Below are 15,868 nucleotides of genomic sequence, written 5' to 3'. Positions count from 1 at the left end.
CAGGAGAGCCCCTGACTGACTCAATGGTACTTTGGTTAATCAGTAACTAGAGTGGGAGCACACAGCTGGCCGGGTGGGTTAAAGTAAGAGTGCAGAGGAGTCAGGATCTCACTTAGCACCTCATTCAGCAGCAACAACAGCAGACCCATCTGGTAAGAGAATTTTTTTTTCCTATATTTTAGTAATTGCTTTTTGATTGTGTGGTAGTTTGAACTGTTACAGATGAGGAGGGATTTTTTTTCCCAGAGTGCTTTGCTGAATTAAAAACTAAATGTGTTGAAAAGCAAGAATGTTTTAATTTGGCGAACAACAAAGCTTTGAATGTTTTGTTTGTATTTACATCTAAATTAAAATTAAATTAAAATTTGTTTCTGAAAATTTCTATATACAGAAAGAGATTTTATGAAAAATATATTTTCAAGAAAACTATTCACATTTCTGGACCTCACAAAGCACATAAGTTGTGAAGTAGCCTTTTTTTTCACCACCTCTGTTATAGAGTCAGCAGGTACACAATAGGTTGGTTGTGTATAGGAACATTGAGTGCACTGGTTTTATTGATCAGAGACCAAGGCCATGTCCTGTGGTACATGTCCTAATAGATGAAAATCTAGTGTTTGCTCACCGCTTCTAAGAGTTCATCAGTCCACACTTATGCATGTTCAAGTCAAAGGATAAAGTCCTATTTTTGCATAAGAGAGCACTTACCAAAGTCACTCTGCTTCACAGCTTTGTAGACTAATCCTTCATAGAATTAATGAAAATTGTTACTTGACTTTAGAAAACTGTCCAGTAAAATAACTTAGAACTTAAAAATTGGCCCTATAAATGGTAAAAATGGTAAATGGCCTGTATTTGTATAGCGCTTTACTAGTCCCTAAGGACCCCAAAGCGCTTTACACATCCAGTCATCCACCCATTCACGCACACATTCACACACTAATAAAATAAATTATGCATTTATGCAGCTGTGAAAGTTTGTTTTGTACTTCTATTGATTATTTCATTCTATGTGTTTTGGGTTTTTTTATGTAGTTTTTTTGTTTTGTATTTGTAGAATTGTCATTTAAACACACAAAAAAGTTAGTAACAAAATATAAATAAGTTGTTTTTTTATTTTAAGCACACTAAGTTTGTACCTGTCGTTTCAAGATTAATTTTTATAGAATACAAAGTTTCCCATTTTATTTGGGTCAGTGAACATATGCAAATACACACACACACACACACACACACACACACACACACGCACACACACACAGTCTTCATTATCTATGCGACCTTTGTTGCCGAGGGTAATGTCTGCTCTCACTCACTGACCAGCAGGAGAGAAAGCGCACAAAGAATTCAATCAATCTCTGACATGCAGGATCTGCGGCCAGTGTTCCTGCCAGCCAATCATATACAAGCTGAAAACCAGATTGAGCCTGATTTGCGATGAAAGCTGACCAAAAAGTCATGTAACATTCCCAGAAGACTTCAAACTCAGCGCTCTCCTAGCCGGGCTGACACAGAAAATGGTCAGTTATACTTGAGGTGATTGAGGTTGAAATAACTAAATATATGTCTCTCCAACCAACAGAGACAACCGTTTTAGGGTAATTTCCAACCAAAGGTAAAATGCAGAGACTGTGGTCACCTCTTCTCGTCCTCCTACTATACTGCTGCCTCTCAGGAAGCCAAGCCAACCGAGTCTACGTTCACCCCTTCTATCTTTTTGCTGCTGAGAATGTCAGCTGTGAGACCCTGCAGGCCCCCATGGTTAAGCCTCTGGAGACACTTCCTGTGGCTCCCCTTGACAATGAAGTCTTGACTCCGGACCACAGGGATCCATCAAAAGTCGATGTACAGAGGCAAAACATCACAGAGAGGACAGCAGTTTTGGCAGGGCTATTAAATGCTCTGGGCTTGAGGATGTACAAGGCTCTCAGCAGCAAGCAGCACAGCGCTAACACCCTCTTATCTCCAGTCAACACCTTTGGATCCCTGGTCACCTTCTACCTGGGAGCCTCCAGGAAGACAGCAGGTTCATTCCAGGTATTTATTTACTTTTGTTGTCACTGTTGAAGTAGAACCTGCTGAGCCTAGGCTATGTGTCTGACCATCCATCAGATTATCTGACTAAGTCTTGTACTTTCACTCTACAAAGAAGTAAACAACCTCAATTCATTTCTTTCTATCCAGCTTCTACTAGGCCTGAGTAGGGAAACTGATGGAGAGGACTGCGTGTCCTTAATGGATGGACACAAAGTTCTTAAGACCCTGCAGGGCATTAATTCTCTTCTGGACGATGGACCCAAAGATGAAATCACTACCCAGGTTTGGGCCTTCACTCGCCAGGATGCTCAGCTGTCCGAGGACTTTATTCAAGGCACACAGGACTTCTCAGACACATCGTTTATCCGAGGTGTGGACTTCTCCAAACCTCAGGTAGCAGAGCAGCTGGTCAACAGCTTTGTGGAGATGACGTCAGATGGGAAGGTGAAGGATATCTTCAAAGATCTGAATGCCACCAATAACCTTCTGTTCATCACCTCCTTCAACTTCCAAGGTCTGTCTTTGTTAAGTTGATTATACAAAGTACGTAGACTAGGATTCATGATTAAAAGTTAAAACTAGCTTTGTGCAGGCTACACCAGTTTGTCAACCCCGGTACATTATGTATGGCACTAATCTATAAAAATATAACTTTTTGCAGTTCTATTAATTGTGACTCTAATTACGAGTGACAGCTTTATGTGCATTGATCCAGATGCTAAACTTCACAAATAACAATGCTGATTGTACCATAGAGTTATCGGTGGGTCCCAGTCTCAGCCTTTTCATCATGGAGCATTTTCTTTCCTCAGACTTTTGCTTAAATCTCTCACAATAAAAATATCTTTATCCTATATAGAAAATTTGAATCTGTGTTCTTTGGTTTCATCTCTTTAGGAAACTGGAAGAAAGCTTTCCAGCCAGATGAGACAACCTTGAAGGAGTTTCATGTGGATCAAACAACCACAGTAATGGCTCCACTGATGACCCGCACGGATCAGTACCACTACTTCAACGATACGGTAAATCTTTGTATTTAAGAAACAAAGATTAATAACAAGTTGGTGGATTTAGCTTGTTAAAGTCATAGCGACCTAAATCTAATATTTTTGTTCTTTTATTTTGAAGGTGCGGCGATGCACCATTGTGAAGCTGTCTCTGAGCAAACGCTCCTACATGTTGTTGGTCTTGCCTCATGAGGGGGTTAAACTCGGTGATGTGGAGTCAAAGCTGCGCAGAGACGTCATTTCTGACTGGCACCAAAATCTTCAGGAAGGGTGATTATTGAACTTTATTCTAGGTCTAGTACTAGTAAACTTTGACCTGAACTGTTGGGTTTTTTTGAACAGAAACGTAGTGCCTATATGCTGTTTTTAACTCAAAAGATCAAAATAGGGGGAAAAAAAGCTATGGATTTTTAGGGTCAGGTCCAATACTGTTAAAATTTAAAACAAAAAAACCAAACAAAACAAAAAACACACTCATAAACTCTGTCTCCCTCTTCCAGTCTCCTGGAGCTGTCACTCCCCAAGTTCTCCATGTCCTCTGTGACTGATTTGCGTGACCTGCTGACTACCATGAATCCCGAAATCGAGGCCAAACTGTTGGGCTCCAAGGCCGAGTTCAGCCAACTCAGCAACACCAAACCCTTCACCATAGATAAGGTTAGCCTGAGTAGTCAGCTTGTCATAATATAAAAATCACTCACCGTATATTTATGAGACACTAATAGACCTTCATGTCTCCTCTTAGGCCATCAACAAAGTGCTGTTTGAGATGTCAGAGGAAGGAGCAGAACCTCAGGACCCGACACAGGAAGAGGGCGTCCCTCTGAAGCTGTCCATTAACAGGCCTTTCTTCTTTTCTGTTATAGAAGGAAATTTTAACTCCATCCTTATGCTGGGCAAGATCATAAATCCTCTGCTCTAATGATATATAGTGCTTTAAGTGAACAAACCCCCCTGACATGAAAAATTTCCCACATACCAGGCCTATTTCTTTACAACGTACTTTATCATCTACAGCTTTCATTTCTGCAGGAAATCTTTCATGGTGCAGACATTGTGTTTAAATCATAGATTTGTTTTCCTTCTGAAATAATTCTCACATACAGTGCATGAGGAATTAAGTATACCCACACGGAATAAGGATCTAACAGTGTTACTGATAGCGTTCACCCCCTTCACACGCTCAGGGGTTATGTGAAACTCATTTGCAGTATTTATGAAAACATGTTACTTTAAGTTGTTTTCGAGCATAATGTGAAAATCCTAATTAGTTTTTTTTCTGTAAAATTTATTATAGCAGAGTTCTGTACAGTATTTTTACAGGAAGTACAGTAACCATGACTGTCTGTGATGAACGGCTAGCATGTTGTATATTGTAACTAAGAGTCTATTTTTGTTTTGTTATGATTTGGTTTTGCTGAAATAAAGCATCCGTTTCCAAATACAAACAAAGTTCACTGGTTTTTAATCAGCATTTCAATAGACCTACTTCACCTGTGAGACTTGTGGGAAGTCATTTAAACAGGTAAGGAAAGAGAAGGCTATCCCGACAGCATGAACACTTGACATACACTGACTAAAGCTAGACAAAAGATAAAATTTCATTTTCTCTGAAAACTCATATTTTTCATATTTATTCTTATATATTCTGTGCATAAAATGATTATAGTATTAGGAATAAGCCTCTCGTACCATCACCATCTTTGTAACTAAAAGTAATGAACAGATTGTGGATTTAATACAAAAGCAGTTACAGAGTGACAAAATCTACTGAAAATAGTCCCAAAAATAATTTTAATGTAGAAATCAGCAAATTTGTAACTAAAATGTTATAAGGCCTGGCTTAAAAAAAAGGTTACTGTACTAGCAATTGTTTATCACCGCTTACACATAAATAAATACGTTAGTTAATGAGTGAAAATAATGCACATGCATATCAGCATTACTGAAGGCTGGCTGTGATTTATAGGGTCTGAATAACTTGCTTCAGCATTCACAAAAACAAATGTTATTCTCCCGTTTAGTTTTCCTGTGCATGTAATAATGTTGCGGTTTATTAAATGTTCATGGTCCTGCAGCGTTATTGGTAGTACTGAGTATAAACATGCATGCGGTGAAAACAATGACTCATATACACTCACCGGACACTTCATTAGTTACACCAAGCTAGTATGTGGTTGGACCCCCTTTTTGCTTTCAGAACTGCCTAATTTCTTCATGGCATAGATTCAACGAGGTGCTATCGTGTCAAAATGGACCATGGAAATATTAAATATTAGAAAATGAGACTCATTAGACCAGAGAATGTTTTTCCAATATATCATTGTCCAGTTTTGGTGAGCCTATGTGAATTTTAGCATCAGTTTTCTGTTCTTAGCTGACGGAAGTGACACTTCGGGTGGTCACCTGCTTCAAGATTGAACATGCTGTGCATTCAGAGACGCTCTTCTGCTCATCTTGGTTGCAACGAATGACTATTTGAATTACTCTTGCCTTCCTGTCTGGCCATTCTCCTCTGATCTCTGGGATCATTTTCACCCAGAGACCTGCCACTCACTGGATATTTCTCTTTTTTGGAACATTTTTTCTATAAACTCTCAAAATGGCTATGTGGGAAAATCCCAATAGATCAGCAGTTTCTGAAATCACTTTTGTTCTCATTCTCATGCTTGGTTTGAACCTCAGCAGGTCAACTAGACCATGTTGCTGCAATTTGATTGGCTGATTAGATATCTGCATGAATGAGCAGTTGAACAGGTTTACCTAATAAAGTGGCCACTAAGTTTAACTTGCTAATGCTTCTTTGTAATAAAACCACACAACAATCTGTACAAAGTTCTTCATTACCTTCATGTTAAACATATTATATTATACAACTGATTTGAACACATGTGACACATTAACATAGTTCTCTTAGATTAATCCATCACCAAATGATGATCAGTGTACTCCCTTTGTAACTTATTTTGAGCCTCTTACTATGCAACTTTCTGGCCCAGTGAAAGTACAATACAGTAGTTATATAAAATTACATAATCATAGTACCATCCAGTCCCTTTTCTCCATTTTGCCTACACCAGAACTGCTGATGCTCCAGCAGTAGTTTCTATGCTGTTTCAGCCAACAATTTACAGCCTAGTTCTAAAGTTTACATTGAACTAAGTGATTTGGTACAAATGTTTGAAAATGATTCCAGTAGTGTTACTTCTTCCCATTACTTTCTCATCACCATCAACTCAAGTTTTATCCTCCACAAGTCTCCAGGAAATGTGAAGATGAGTGCTGCATATTAGAGTTTCAGTCATTGCTGAGTCTGTTTTACTGATTTTGTTCAGCAAGCTCTCTGGCTTCCTTTACAAGATCCATCAGAGTGGAGAACATGGAGATGTCAGTTGGCTGAAGACCCATCTTCTGAATCTGAGGCACACAACAGTATAAAGTTATGACATGAGTTTCTAAGAAACATATATTTTTGTTGACTGATAAATGTGCACTGTTTGTCACATGTTCAAATACATGTCTTCATACATGGACTACATGTGGTTGTGCACTCATGGAATAGCACCCACCTGTTCCCCCAAGTATTCCACATCTAGTGCCAGCTGAAGACGAATCTTGCCATCATCTGTTAGTCCACCATTTGCTCCTGCTGTTGTAGTCGCGGCTGCACCCTTCCTGGCTTGTTTCAAGCGTTTCAAACTCTCTTCCATCTTTCTGACTGAGCTCAGCACCTCTGAGATGGTCTCATAGTACCTGAACACAACATGAGATGGGAAAGCAGAAAAAAATTTAATTCGCTGGCTGAGGTTGGAAACATGTTTATAAAATGTAAACAATCCAGCTTTCAGAAAGAAATATTCTCCCTGTTGCAATAAAGAAACATTATTATAACATCATCACAGGCCATATTTTTAAGTCATCAAATTTATTATTGTATCAGGGTTTAGTGGTGGGTATGTGTAATGCTTACTTCTGTGTGCACTCAGACAGTGCAACTCGCAGCCACTCTTGTGCTGTGTGAGGGGTGACCAGCCCTGTCGAATCAGTCAGTAACTGATGTAATGGGCGTAAGGCATTATCCATGTACGCTGATGCACGCACCGGTATATCCTACACAGAGAGGAGGTACAAAATATGATATAATATAAATCAATATACAGGCTTTATATTAACCATTTTAATATTGTTTTGACCAAATGTAAAAAATAAATAAATACATAAATAGAAACTGAATTATTTTTCTTGGCCTCCTGTTGTGAACCACTTGCTTTGTTGTGAGAGTATTACAGTGCAAGTTGGTACATAGTTACAAGTATAGTGGATCACATATCAGACAATAAACAACCAGTCAGAGGTGCAACATGTCTAAAAACCTTTAATCAGAGATATTTAATGGGTTTCTTTTTAATATATTTTAACCAACTCAGATTAGCATTGTTTTGCCTTATATATTAACCGAGTTTACAAAGTGGAACTCATTTTGCAATGATTTGGATCACATTGATTATAAAGACTTGGCAGATATTGTTCTGATATTCACTCTACAATTATGAATCACTAATAATAAAAGGAGTCTGCTAACATTGCCACAGAAATGACTGATTAATCAGAATAACAGACTATTTCAGATGTATGTAGTTATGCAAAGTTCAGCAGCACTGCAGTGATGTGCTGAAAGGCTTGCTGCAAATGACCATGCAAGTTGGTGAATGAATGCAAGAACACACATGTTCAACAGAAAAATAAAGTCAAAGCACTTAAAAGTCCAGTAAATTTCTCTTGCTTTTTTTTTTTTTCGATGAAACTGCAATTTACAACAAAATCATAATGAAACTTTATTTCAGTGACTACACGACTTTACACACAATCAATAAATCAAATCAGCCCTATACTGAAGCATTATTCATTTCATTAAAGGCCTTCTGGGATTTGAGTATCAAACATAAAATCTACCCATGGATGTTAATTCAGCTTAATATTGAGTTTAATATGTTGTGCATTTCCAAGATAAAATTTTAAACTTTATATATGGTGTTTCCTGCATAAACAACCATTTGAACGCAACAACAGCATCTAAGACATGATATGTGAGAGTGCACCTTAAGAAAACATTGGATAAAGACATCTGTATACATAATTGCAACTTCTCTTACTTTATTAGTTCTGCGGTAGAGTCGTGGAACCTCTGAGGCACTCTTCAGGAATCGACAGCTGCGTTCGGTCAGATGGTGGGTCATCCTAGTGTTGAGAGAGGGAATGCTGCTTGACAGGGAAGCCTTGGAGTCTGCTAGAGCATCTGACATAGAGGAGAGCATTTGTTAATGCACATACAGTCAACTTGTGCAAACATCAGGAAGTGGAAAAACCTGAGATTGAAGAAATGGTAGGAAATACTGCATAAGAAGTAAACCTAAACTGTAAGTCACCTTCCACAAGAGAAAAGTTTTTGAATCCAATGGCTTCAAACCGCTTTCTGACCATCTCTGACAACTGTGGGATCTAAAGAAAGACAATCCAATTGTGAGATGAACAAGAGGAAACTAAAGAAGAAAATCCTTTAAGAAACTGCACATCAGGCTAAACGGTAATATATTAAGTGTAAACAAATTGGAACTACACAGATAAAAATGTAATAGTTCGTTTGTGAGCACCTGCTCCTGCAGCTTTTGGATGTCTGCTGCAATGTAAACCAGCTGTTTGGTGGACAGGGAGGCAGGACTCCCACTCTCACTGCCGCCTTCCTCCAGTGATGTTCTGCTAGATGTAGAAGAAGCTGAGCTCGGCAGAGGCCTGGTTGGCTCCTTAGTCACCTCAGAGTTCGGAGACTTAGTCAGCACCTGCACAAGACAACAATCAAGATGAGGAACAGGTTATAACAACTGGCTTTTAATTTGGTTTCTTTGGTGGTTTTTTTTTTTAAATCTCCTGAAAGATTTCTAAATAATCACTCATATATTTGAAGTTTACCTCATCAAGAAACTTGGCATATCTTGAGTACAGCTGCAGCGTAAGCTTCCAGAAGCGATGTGCCAGAGGTGACAGATAGACATTGTCTGACCAACATCTCACTAAGCAGGACCACAACACCTCAGATACCTGCAGGTGGTATGCACTGCCAGCTGAACATAAGCAGACACATAGTTACTCTAAGTACTGTATAAGGAACAAGATACAAATTCAGATAAAAAAAATTTTTTTAAAAATCCACCTGGTGCTGCCACTAATCCATCACTAATAGCATTCTCTAGACGTCCTGCAGTTTCCTTGTATCTGTAAAAACAAAGTTAGCAACACAGAGAGGGAAAGGAGAAGACAATCAATCTGTTATCGGCTTCTTTCTTGCATCAGCTCTGATCCGTACGTGCTCATAGCGTGAAACAACAACACGTGTAATGGAAACTTTCAACTTTCCAGAAAAGTTTAACCGTGGTGGTTGTGAAATAAAGACATGAGCCCTAATCTTTCTCTTGATGTGCAATGATGAATGTGTGTGTGTATTTGTGTTGTGTGCTTTACAGTGTGTGAGTCTGTGGGGGTGGGAAGAGGTTGACAAACAACTTCTCTACTTTTCCACAGAGATCAATAACCTTTCAGCCAAGGTCCAGCAACATGTTTATGGACTATGTTTAGTAAATTCCTGACTGTCAGCAACCAAAAGTTGCTGACAGGTTGCCATTTTAATCCAAACATTTCTCTTAAATTTTTGAAGCAAGACCTGTCATTTTTTCAAAAGTACATGCTGTACACATTTTTATTTATATAATATCAATATTGTGAGAAAAATGTATAACTAAAAGTTGTGTATGATTATTATTCTACATTAAAAAAAAAAATGTTACTTCAACCAATTCCCTAAAAAGTTTTTGGATTTTCAGCTTATGGGTAACAAACATACAATATACAAACATACTTAAAGTAACACTGTGAACATGACTAAACAGTTAAGGCCCTTTATGTTTATAAAATGACAAACTTCTTCTGGAAAGAGACACAGAGTGTTTATGCAATACATAAAGTGTATTATGGTAATACCCACCGTAACTGAAAGTAGACAGGCAGGTTCCATTTGTTCTGGAAGCTTGTATATGAGGGGTGTCCTCTCAGTCTCTTCACACTGGCCTGTGAGCTACACTGCCGTTCAAACCTCTGCACAAACTCCATAGTTACACTGTAACGCTAAAAAGATGATAAAATGACAAGGAAACGCAAGAAAAAAATTATACAATCAAACCTTGCATTATGTGACCATACACATGCATACACAGTCTAATTGTGTCACTTCAGCTTTACCTCGTAGAATATGTCGGGGTTTCCAGGGTTAAAGATGTAGGCCAACCTTTCCTCTATGCCTTTGACCATCTCTGGCCAAACAGAGTTCACCAGGAAATCATAACCTGGCACTATGTCAGCTCTGTCACTGAGAATAAAGGGTACATTTAAAATATGCTTTGAAACTTTATTCAGTAGTCACTATTATAGCCACTGACTTACTTTGTGTTCGTAATACTAGTAGAAATGATCAGTTTTGTACAAAAATTGAAAGCCACTACTCAGTGAAACTATTAGAATATATTGTTTTTTGGCTTTTCAAAACTGTTCTCCCAAATTTTCAGAATTAGGACAAAAATATCCTATTTGACACAAATCTTAAACTTTAAATTTATCCCAAAATGTCCTTTTATTTGTCCCCAAGCATATGGCCAAGAAATGACTTCACAGAAAATGTCGTCTTGACATTTAACTAAATAAATAACTACCAAAATGGTGTAAAGATAATCACATAACCTGGTTCATATATTAAATGCAGTGACACTGAAGTGATAGATGAATGTGCTTTGGATGAATACGCCCGTAACATTAATACCTGGATATGGCTCCTCCAGTCACCTCTCTGAGCAGTCTACAGTGGTGTGGAACAAACTCCAAAAGTCTAGAGTACATCATCTGAAGACCACTTGGACTGGACTTTACCACTTCTTCAACTATCACCTAAAGAAAGAACATGACAGGGGATTAAATGAATTTCGTATCTCTTTTTCAGTATTTCATCAAAATCTGTCTTTTTAAAAAGTCACAATTTTCTCGGCCATATTTATTATAAACTAATAATGCTCCCATTCATGTTAGATAACAATATCTAAAACATAGTTCCCGAAAAAGCTGAAGTATGTGTGTCATATTTACCTGGTCCATATATGGTTTGACGAGCACCTGTCCTACCAGGGCCTCAGCATCTCGAGTCTTGTCTACGGTGGCGTAAGTCCTCAAGCAGTGACGTACCATGTCTACATTCGATGTCTGCAAGCCCTCAATCAGCAGACCCTCCAGAGACTGCTGCAGCATAGACGTGATCCCTGCAATACGCTAACAGAAGACATTCCCACTTGGTGCCGTTCGTTTTGTGCAGGTGTGAACACAGTAATCATACTCGGGTGCAGACCAAAAAACCCCCCCAAAAAACACTGAGACCCTTTGAAAGGAGTTAGTCTCAGTGTGTTCCAAACAAACCCCAGTGCAGTTTGTTTTGGGGGTAAATGTGATCTAACCCCGATCCAAACCAGCTACTAGGTGTGTGCTACAAGTTTGAGCTAAAGAAAGAACCGATAGCCATGCATGCTTTGTATTCTCGATGTGGGAAGGTACTATAGATGTGCAAACCTCTGCACAAGCTAGCAACTAGCTGTGAAATGAATGTAAATTTTCCATTTTCTCACACAGCACTTTCTTCCTATCTTTACTTTTATGCTCCTACCCCAGACACATCTGGCCAATGAGCAGACTGAACTTTTTCACATTTGTTGTAGTGACACATTTGGGTTCACTTGGAGTTCACTTTGATTTTTCTCTGTGGGAACATATCCAAACCACAGAAATAAGCTACACGTTTACAAACTCATCAACTGATTCAGACCAGAGTAAACAAATTATAGGTCTGCAAACACCTTAAGTGATTGGTTCATTAATACTTACAGGTCTGACTTTGTCCAGCAGGGGCATGCCTTTGCTCTGTACAGCGTGGAACTGCAGCTGGTTGAACTCTGTTGCAATCCTTTCTAGGATCTGTCCTGCTAACAAAGGGCTGTGAATAGAGAAAGAGAAAAACCCTCACAATAAAAAAATAATAATAAAAAAAAGAGGATCTATGGAAAATGGTCTGACTCGCAAGATAGCATTATGTCCCTGCAAAGACCAAGCTCAACAAAACATAACTCCTGATGTGATGCCTGGGATCTGGTTTGAATTTTTCTTAATCATTTCAGATATAATTTAACAATCTACCAAGTAATACACAGATAGACTAGATTAGCATGTCAGCTCTCTACCTGCTTATCTCCAGAGAGCTGGATTCCTTGGAATTCTGTGAATGAAGGATTTTCTCAATCTTCTCCACTGATCGTACAACCTGAATCAGCCTCATCACACACACCTGATTGATGGTGACAATGAAAGAGAGATAACTGAGCTTGCAATGTGCATAACATAAAATTAATACAAAATACAGTTTGGTCAAAGCATAAAGTTTCAGTGTAAAAAGAGGAGTCAAACCTTTTTTTTCTGCAGGTCCTCGTGCTTTGACAGCTGGTTATCTATCGCCTGTATCACCTCACTCACACAGGACCGCAGACTCTGCAACAAATAGCAACCAGAGAAAAGCACTCAGTGGCAGGAAGTAATTACAGTCGGAAGTATATTTATTCAGAAAAGAACGTACCATAACCTCCTCACGTAACTGTCCTAATGGCACAGAAAGCTGATTGAGTGCTTTGTCCATCCCAACCTAAGATGAAGGAGCAGACGTCAGATTAGGCACAGGCTTTATTTAAGAATATTAAAACTGTGGGATATGTTTAACTGTTCAGAAGCATATTAAGAGACCAACAAATACTAGATTCATAACAGTTAATAACAGTAAGTCAGATTTTTTGTGGAATACATCGCTCTAGAAAAAAAGTGGAAATGATGGAAATTCCCGTTGTAATTTCTTGCCACAAGCTGACAATTTATATTCAAACTTTGTCCAAAACAAACTTGTGATTCAGCATGGGAAAAGCCAGCCAAGGACACAAGAGCCCCAGCTGCACTCAAAAATGGCCAAGCAGTGATGCAATCAAGAACAACCAATATTTCTAATGTTTATTATTATAATCTTAAACTCTGCAAAGATCTCCCAAAACTGTCCAAAAAATTATTCTTACTGAACAGTAACAATTATTTTTTACTGAACAGTAAGAGTTATTTGGGAGCAAAAACTGCAAATAAACACTGCACTGGCCTCATCTGGTAAACCTCTCGACTATAGGTGGAAAACCCCATGTTTGGCTCTGCCAAAATTTGCCAACTTTGTGACACAGCAGACTTTTGCGCACTTAGCCTGTGACGATAACACTGTGTGGACTGTGACTGATCAATGGTGGCTTGAATACCTGTTGGCATTTTTAAACCACAAATTTAATAATTTATGAACATACTACAAATGAGTATTTATCTTTCTGGATAAGTTCTGCACCACAGAAATTCAAAGGATGGACACAGTTTGACATTTTCCAGTCAAAAATAATCATAAAAATATACACAAAGACAGATAAATGAAAGATTTGTTTTACAGTTTCACCTCAAAGTTTTGAAGTCTACTAACCATGAAAAGTTAGAAACTTGAATGCAAGTTCAATAAGTAAGATCCGTAATCAATCATCTGCCTGCTTTCTTGGGTGTTCGGGCTGATAGCCTATTCCTTACGTCACTTCCATTTTCTCACGCTGTCAAATTCAGTACAGCCATCATTACTTTAATCCAATCATTTTCTTGCCTGCTATCTCCACACCAATCAGTCCCCATTCTATGTGCTTTAAACCTCACTGCTCTTCTATCTTTCTGCCTTTCAGGCCGCCCGCCTTCTCCCCATTGCCATCTCAGACTGATCACTTAGAGCCCAATCCAAGCCTCCATCTTCATCTTCTCCTCTAGTTAGGGTCCTGTCATAACTTCTTACACTGCTAGGATTCTGTTCTGCTATAATGGGCCAGAGTCTAATTGCCAATTCAATTCTCTTTCTTACTAAATCATTGTTCCCAACGGCCTCTCCTTATTGAAACAGAAAAGTATGAAGTGCTCACATTTTCGAAGTTGAACCAGCAAAGGTTTGCTTGATTAGTTCTACAGATTTTGCCATTTTTCCATCACTTAATTTACAAATAAATCACTGAATAGATCTAATAACTGACAACACATGCATTCTGTTTCATTTACATAAATAAAACAATATCTACGAATAATAATGACTGATTTATTAGCTAGATTTCATCAAGGCAGTTTACAATTATGTTAAATTTTAAATTACACCAAGGGGCGTCCTCCTGTTTCCTGCTGGCTACTGTTTCTAAACTTCACACATTTAAAATGACAGTTACTGACATTAGGAAACATGAATAACAACTGACCAGATTGGTAGAGAGGTTAACAAAGTCTGCATAGTCCTTGTTGATGAGCTCCACCATGGCTGTTTTCAACAGCTTGTAGTAGAGCTCTAGGTCCTCTCTCAGTTCTTCCAGCTGGACCTGCTTCCGACACTCAGCCACAAACTGGTCAACGTCAAAGTCATCCTGCAGACACAAAGGGAAGAAGGCAGCATGCATTCAATGACACATATTAACTCCGGTCACTTTGATAGGTACATGTTGGGCCTCCTTTTGGTTTGAGAACTCCCTTAATTATCTGGTCATAGATTGAACATAGATTCGGAAAGATCGGTGCCTTTCCTATTCTTGAAAGGAGTGGCACCCGGTGTGTGTGATGCATTCAGAGATGCTCTTCTGCATAGTTTGGTTTTAACATCTGTTTATTTTAGTTACTTTTACAGCTCTATCAGCCATTTTCCTCTGACATCGACGAGGAATTTTCACCCAGAGATCAGCTGTTCACTGCATATTTTCTCTATTTTTACACCATTCTCTGTAAAACCGTATAGTGGGCTGTGTAGGGACATGCCAGGTTTAAAGCCACTTAGATCACTCTCATCCCTCCTTTTGATGCTCGGTTTGAACTTCAACAAGCCAAGTCTAAACCTCGTCTACATGAGCAAACGCTTTGGATTACTGCCATGTAATTGGCTAATTAAATATTTACATTTCTGCGTTAACAAACACTTGAACGGGTGTACCTAACAAAGTGTCTGGTGAGTGCTCAAACTGCACTCCTCAGGCGTCGACTGTTTCACGCAGAAACGCCTGCATGTTCCCTGTTATTTAAAGTTACTCTGCTGGCTCGATAAAAAAAAAAAAAACATGCATAACTACTGACTGGTAAACCTTTACTGACACAGGAGCATCCGCATGAACGTCCACTATCGACATTTAGCTAGCCTAATGCTAGCTAGTTTGATAACCTAACGCTTTAACCAGCATTTACACACTCTTACCTTCATAAAAACATCCTTATCGAAGCACAGAGAATCCGGTCCCTTTGGTAGATTCATTTTATACAAGAAAACACAACTTGAAGCAACAGTCAGAGAAATGATAACCAGCCTTGAACTAGCTGCAGTCAAGCTTCCGCAAACATGGCAAGCGCACCGACGAAGAAGACAGTGATTAAGATGATACTCCTGCGCCCCCTAGAGGCCCCATGCAATGTGCCCACAGTGCATTGAGACTGCAGGGGTCGCTGTTGAATGGAACCTAAATATTTTCATATTTAAATAAATAAAATAGTTTGTTACTACTGATTTTGGATTTCAGAGTTGTCAAATAAAATGACTCAAAATTTTTAGGTGCTCAAATTTTTATTTCCAAATGCAATTTTGTTAATTTCCAGTATACAGGGAAAAA

The 15,868-nt window shown here is 38.7% G+C and overlaps 2 protein-coding genes across 4 annotated transcripts; one reads left to right on the top strand and one right to left on the bottom strand.

The window, feature by feature from the left end:
• Positions 1-10: 10 nt before the first annotated feature.
• On the top strand, positions 11-4,305 carry agt (angiotensinogen). Of its 2 annotated transcripts, XM_003438285.4 has the most exons (7): positions 11-152; positions 1,583-2,037; positions 2,185-2,551; positions 2,935-3,059; positions 3,166-3,314; positions 3,545-3,701; positions 3,790-4,165. In XM_003438285.4, exons 2-7 carry the CDS (start codon positions 1,621-1,623, stop codon positions 3,964-3,966), a joined length of 1,392 nt encoding a protein of 463 aa, XP_003438333.1. In that variant the 5' UTR covers positions 11-152; positions 1,583-1,620; the 3' UTR covers positions 3,967-4,165. The 2 variants fall into 2 exon arrangements, with proteins under 2 accessions (XP_003438333.1, XP_019222363.1); XM_019366818.2 differs by lacking the exon at positions 11-152 and having other exon boundaries at positions 1,621-2,037; positions 3,790-4,305.
• On the bottom strand, positions 4,068-15,727 carry cog2 (component of oligomeric golgi complex 2). 2 transcript variants are annotated; one of them, XM_003438286.5, is made up of 18 exons: positions 15,460-15,727; positions 14,483-14,644; positions 12,757-12,822; positions 12,591-12,671; positions 12,368-12,471; positions 12,015-12,123; positions 11,229-11,408; positions 10,909-11,033; positions 10,335-10,461; positions 10,081-10,220; positions 9,253-9,314; positions 9,012-9,163; positions 8,696-8,881; positions 8,471-8,543; positions 8,198-8,340; positions 7,015-7,154; positions 6,614-6,797; positions 4,068-6,461 (listed from the first exon to the last, which is right to left on the bottom strand). In XM_003438286.5, exons 1-18 carry the CDS (start codon positions 15,514-15,516, stop codon positions 6,363-6,365), a joined length of 2,190 nt encoding a protein of 729 aa, XP_003438334.1. In that variant the 5' UTR covers positions 15,517-15,727; the 3' UTR covers positions 4,068-6,362. The 2 variants fall into 2 exon arrangements, with proteins under 2 accessions (XP_003438334.1, XP_005474316.1); XM_005474259.4 differs by lacking the exons at positions 12,757-12,822; positions 14,483-14,644; positions 15,460-15,727 and having other exon boundaries at positions 12,368-12,473; positions 12,592-12,671.
• Between the last annotated feature and the right edge of the window lie 141 nt (positions 15,728-15,868).

The sequence above is a fragment of the Oreochromis niloticus genome, linkage group LG13, assembly GCF_001858045.2.
Source record: "Oreochromis niloticus isolate F11D_XX linkage group LG13, O_niloticus_UMD_NMBU, whole genome shotgun sequence".
NCBI classification, from domain to species: domain Eukaryota; kingdom Metazoa; phylum Chordata; class Actinopteri; order Cichliformes; family Cichlidae; genus Oreochromis; species Oreochromis niloticus.
This window is presented reverse-complemented; position numbering and strand designations above follow the sequence as displayed.